At 64.4% G+C, this 5,263-nt stretch overlaps 1 protein-coding gene across 1 annotated transcript in view; it reads left to right on the forward strand.

Annotated features, from left to right (window-relative positions):
• The window catches only part of ADCY2 (adenylate cyclase 2 (brain)), a 64,962-nt gene that overhangs the window by 39,745 nt on the left and 19,954 nt on the right, over positions 1-5,263 (forward strand). Inside the window, exons 13-14 of the mRNA XM_012721740.1 lie at positions 150-263; positions 2,236-2,405. Of these exons, the coding sequence (XP_012577194.1) occupies positions 150-263; positions 2,236-2,405 (284 nt within the window). The remainder of the gene's footprint in view (positions 1-149; positions 264-2,235; positions 2,406-5,263) is intronic.

Consider the following 5,263-nt stretch of genomic DNA (forward strand, 5'->3'; position numbering starts at 1 on the left):
TGGCCCCGGCTCCGCCCCAATTTCAGGCAGGTGCAGAGGCAGTAAGCGCCCCTCCCCCGCTCCCTTCCCCTCAGCTCCCACCTCCCAGCAGGAGGCGGGTGGGCCTGGCTCTGGAGTCTCCTCTCCCTCACGAAGCTTTGCCCTTGCAGTTTTTCCTGAGCGACTCAGAGAGGACGCCCCCGCCCGCGGGCAACATGTCCAACGCCAGCTCCACCGGAGACCAGGCCGCCGAACAGCGCGCCCGGAGCTTGTTTTTCCTCCCGGTAAGGACGCTGCGGGGCCCCCGGCCTCTGCCGGTCACTCCCTGCCTGTGCCAGCCCGGCTCTGTGTGGCCCTCTCGGCCATCCGCTCAGGCTCACTTTCACTCCGTGCTGGGCCGCTGGACACGCGGCTTCCCGCGGAGAGCTGCGGTGCCCGCACCCGGTTCTGAGTCTCCGCTGCCACCTCCGCCTTGGTCCCCTACCTGCCGCTGCCGGACCGGGCAGCCGCGCCAAGGTGGCCAGGGCTCGGCTCAGCAAGGTGCCATGAGCCCACGGCGGGCCGGCTTGGGCCGGTTCAGCTGTGCCGAACTAGGGTCTCACGGCTGCTGGGCCCCAGTGGACCATCAGTCTCAGTGCCTGGCTGTGGGGTGCGGTGGCCCCAAGTCCCGTCCACTGTCGCCACCCTTGCTAACTGACCCAGCTGACCAGCGCAAGGGCTGTGTCCATCTTTAAGAGCAGGTGCTGATCCACTGTTTGCTGCACGCTAATTTCTTTCTTCATCTATTATTTGTATTTTTAAAAAAGATTTATTCACTTATGCACACAGAACTGGGGTGCAGAGGTGTGGTGGGTGAGAGGGTTCCCCATAGACAGAGTGGGGAGCAGAACAGGCTGATAGACAAAGTACACTGCTATGGGGAGCAGCGGGGGACAGGAGAAGTCAGCCTGCCGGTCAGCTCCAGGGCTGGGTCGAATGTGCTGCAGCGGCTATGCAGAGCTTGAAATGCGACGCTTCAGCCCGCTGCGCCACCCGGGGGCCCTGTTATTTGTATTTTCAAAAAACACCTTGCCGCCCCCTTTCCCTTTCTGAATAGTGCCCTAAAGCAGCCCCGCGTGTCCCCATTTCCAACCCACACGGGCTTTGAGCGCTAAGCCAGCCCCTCTGGTGCGCTCTGAGTGTCCAGGCTGGGACTCGGAGCCTCGGGAGCAGAGGGCCCTTTCCTCCCCTCCGTACTGGGCTTGGGCCCGCCGACCACTCACTCCCGTCTGCAGGGAGCATGGGCCGCGGCTCCTGGTGTCCCCGGGAGGCCCCGAGTTTCCCCGGGCCTCCCGCCAAGGTCCACTGCAGAGCTGTGGGCTCTGGGCGCCAGGAGGCGGGGTGGCATCACCCTCGGCGCCTGCCCAGGCGTCAGGCCTCCGGGCAGCCCCGTACAGTGAGGGGCGGGGCCCCAGGAGCGCCTGCCTGCACTGTGCTCTCCCGTGTGCAATTCGGAGCTGCCCTGTTGGCGAGACTCATACTAGCTGCCTGGACATCCCCGGGAGCGGCCCTGTCCACTGGCCGGAGGCGCCAGAGCCACACCCCCGGCAGCCTGCTGGGGCTCTCGGTTTGAGGGTCAGCGGCGAAGATGCCTTTTCCTAGAAGGAAGCATCCGCCGGGACAGCTGTAAACAATCTCGGCGTCTCCCAGGACGGGGCAGAGGAAAGTGCCTGCTGGCTGCCCACGGCGCTGAGCCGCCTGGACCAGCGTGCATGCGGCCGGGGCCTCGCGCCCCTGGCAGGTGCCCAGGCCTCCTCGCAGGCTGTGGCGCCCGACCCCAGCCCGGCCCCTGCACCACGCCCTTTCTCCCACCGCCGGCGCCACGGCGGCCGCTCTCCCGTGTCACCTCTGGCCTCTGAGAGCGAGAGGCCAACAAGAGCTTCCACCCGCCCTGGCTCGGACTCTCAGTGTTTAGGGACACGTCGTTCCGTTTTCAAGAAGCAAGTAGCGTTCAGTCCTCCGTGTAGGCGTTTAAAGACTTCTGAACAGTGCGCGCCAGGTGCGCGTGGCTCATCACCGTGGGGCCGGTCTGGCCTCCCAGTGTCACCAGGGTTCTTCGCGTCAGATATGCTGGGTTCAGGGACCCAGGAGAGGAGGCACCTGCTGGCGGCTCTGTGCTCCTCTCTGGGGGTGGGGCCCAAGGTGTGGGGCGGGGCCTGGGCACGGGGCGGGGCCTGGGCACGGGGCGGGGCCTGAGGCGCCGGGCGTGTCTCCCAGTACTTCATCTACAGCTGCATCCTGGGGCTGATCTCCTGCTCTGTGTTTCTGCGGGTGAACTACGAGCTGAAGATGCTGATCATGACGGTGGCCCTGGTGGCCTACAGCACCATCCTGCTGCACACGCACGCTGGCCTCCTGGACGGATACAGCCAGGTCCTGTTTAAGAGGTAACGTGTTTCCTACAGGGATGGCGAGGACATGGGTGTGCGGTCAGGGAGAGGCTTCTGTGCAGCGGGGCCGGGAGGGTGGGGCGGAAGGGCGGCTCTGAGGCCACTAGGTGTCCTGGAACGGGAGGCAGGAGTTAGAGACCTGTGCTAGGCTCGTGTACCATGGGACACGGGAAGGGCCATGACACAGTGGGTGTGGGCACTGGGCTGGGTGTGGGTGGCCGGCTGTGAGGGAGTGCCCTGCAACGGCCATGAGGGGTGAAGTCCCTGGAGACACGCCCGCCAGCAGAGTGTCCCCGCCATTCAGCGGTGCCAGCTGTGCGGGTGAGCAGGACCTGGGTTCCTCGGCCGCAGCAGCACTGCCGACTTGCACTGAGTGTTTGGCCAGGGGACTCTTCAGTGCCTTGTAGGACACTGGGCAACCTCCCTGCCTCTGACTGGGTGCCAGCTGCACTGCCCCACCCATTCATGACCAGCAGGTGCTTCTAGGTGCCTCCTCCGCACACCCTCAGAGGGCAGAGGCCGCCAGGCCAGGCCAGCCAGAGATTGGAAAAGCCAGTCTTGGTTATGGCCTCTCGCGCAAGTGCTTCTGTCCTCCTGGAAATTTCCTAAAGTCCCCGTGTGGAAGAAGTGCTTTTGAGTGTGGCAATTCTCTGTTCTGTGAAGAAATTGATTTCCGAGAAAAGATGGGGCCGGCTTTGCTCTCCCCGCCCTAGGCCCGGGGAGGATGGGCCTCTTCTGCCGGGGGCGCGAGCAGCTTCCCCTTGGCAGACGGTGCCCGTCGGTTTACAGTGAATGCATAGTGCCTGCTCGAAGCTTGAATCCTCCTGGCATTTTCCACTTCACATACTAATAGCAGACCTGCTTTAGATCAGGGGTCAATTTGTTTCTGGGCGCACCAGGCTTCAGCCGCTCTCTGGCTGCCCGCGTCGCCGCCCACATGCCCTGCAGCTCTGCGCCAGGGTGCCCCGCGTGTCTGCATGGCAGCGTGGCTCCGGGGAGAGGCCTGTGTGGCAGCGCGACCCTCGCCTCTGCTGGGGGCTGGCGTGCTCGACGACGCTGCCGCGGCTGGACAGGCGTTTCTGCCCCCGAGGGCCTGGGCACACGCCGTGGCGCCTGCCCTCTGCACCAGCGTGGTCCTCACGTCCTCCTTCCACGGAGCCCGAGCATCTTAGCCACGCTTAGGGCAAGGGCGTGGCAAGAACAGAGCCGTGTCAAGGAAATTTTGTGACATTTGGCCAGACAAAAAAGGACCCAGAAGTTAATTTTCTGATAAATTCGCAAAACCGCCAGCCAAACGTGCTTCTCGACGGTGTCCAGAGCGCCCGTCTCGAGTATCTCCGTGACTGGATCGTCACCCATTTGTGCACCAGGCTGCTCGCTTTCCCTTATTAAATGTAAAGCTGCTGGAGACACTGCACATTCCCCGGGGAAGAAGTGGTCAGCAGGCTGCGGGCGGGAGGCAGGCCTGGGTGCGTGACGGACGCCCCGCGGCGGGCCCCCGCGCGGTCTGCAGTCGCTAGAGTGGAGGAAGGGAGTTTAACTTCGAGACCCGTTTCCTTCAGGGCCTCATCTCAGGTCGCCTCTGCAGGGCAGGTGCTGTGCGAGCAGCCCGAGACCTGCGTCACTCCCCACGCTGAGTGTCCACCCAGGAGCGCCCTATGCCCGGAGCTCCACCTTGACCTTGACCTTGAGCGCTGGCCCTTTCTGACCCATTCCTGCCCGACCTCCCCAGCGCCCGGAGCCTTCCTCCGCAGAGAGCGAGAGCGACTGTTGGTGTGCAAGAGCTCAGCAGCTTACACTCAGCAGCGCTTCCCAAGGGGCAGGTGAAGGCCCCGAGGCAGGAGCGCAGAATGGCCCCTTGGCTTCTCCCGCGAGCCGCATCTGGCAGCATCTGGCACCCAGACGTCGCGGGGGGCTTCCTCTCATTTCTGAGACTCGAGATGCTCAGACTCGAGAGATTCGCCGTCAGAGGGCAGGAGGCTCCTGCCCTATTCACCCGGTTGTCGTTAACAAGACTCTCCAAGGTTTAATACAGAATCCTTAAGAAAGGAGGAAAGCAAACCCTCCCCTCCGGGGCGCCGCCTTGAGAGTGAGCTCCCTGAGCCCCAAGGCCGGGGCCTTCCCAGATGGCCAGGCCGCCCCCTCCCCTTGCTGGGAGGCTGGTTGCTGGTCCGGCCCCTTGCCCCTTGGCTTCTCGGGCCTTGTTCTGGCCTCTGGGACTGAGCTTGCCTCTGGCCACCGGTGTCCCAGCTGCCTGCTGTGGCCTCTGGGCTGGCCCTCCTCAGTATCGGCCACCCCTGGCGCCTCAGCCTGGCGCACTGGGTGTCTTGCTTCAGCCTGGCAGGTGGGGCGAAGCCCCCCAGGGCCCTGGTGGACACTGGCCCCCTCTGTGACGTGATGCTGAGGACTTTGGCGCCCTCCACTCGAGGAAGGAGCAGGCGTGCAGAGTCTGTCCACCGGGCCATGCCCACGCCGCCCTCACCTCCGTTGTGTGCCTCTGGCTATCACGGCGCAGGAAGCCCGGGCCTGCTGGTTCAGAGGGTCCGGAGAAGGCATCCTGGTTCTCGACATTTACAGACACCCGCATCTTGTTTCTGAGCTTGAGGCGCTCCTGGTTGGTCAGTGGCAGTTCCAGTTCCTGTCCTGGGCAGCCTTGCAGGTCCAGTGCCCTGGCGGCGGGGAGCCCATGGTCTCGGACGCGCTGGAAGCTGCTTCCATGGGGCCCTGCCGAGCCGGGAGGCGTCGGACTTGGCCTCTGCCTTGTTTCTTGCAGAACTGAGCCGTCTCGGGCTGGGCTGGGGGTCATTTCCTGTGGCCCAGCCTTGACGGTTCTTCCACCGGAACGCTGGGAAGGT

Source organism: Condylura cristata, unplaced genomic scaffold, assembly GCF_000260355.1.
Source record: "Condylura cristata isolate star-nosed mole 26May11 unplaced genomic scaffold, ConCri1.0 scaffold00007, whole genome shotgun sequence".
Classification (NCBI taxonomy): domain Eukaryota; kingdom Metazoa; phylum Chordata; class Mammalia; order Eulipotyphla; family Talpidae; genus Condylura; species Condylura cristata.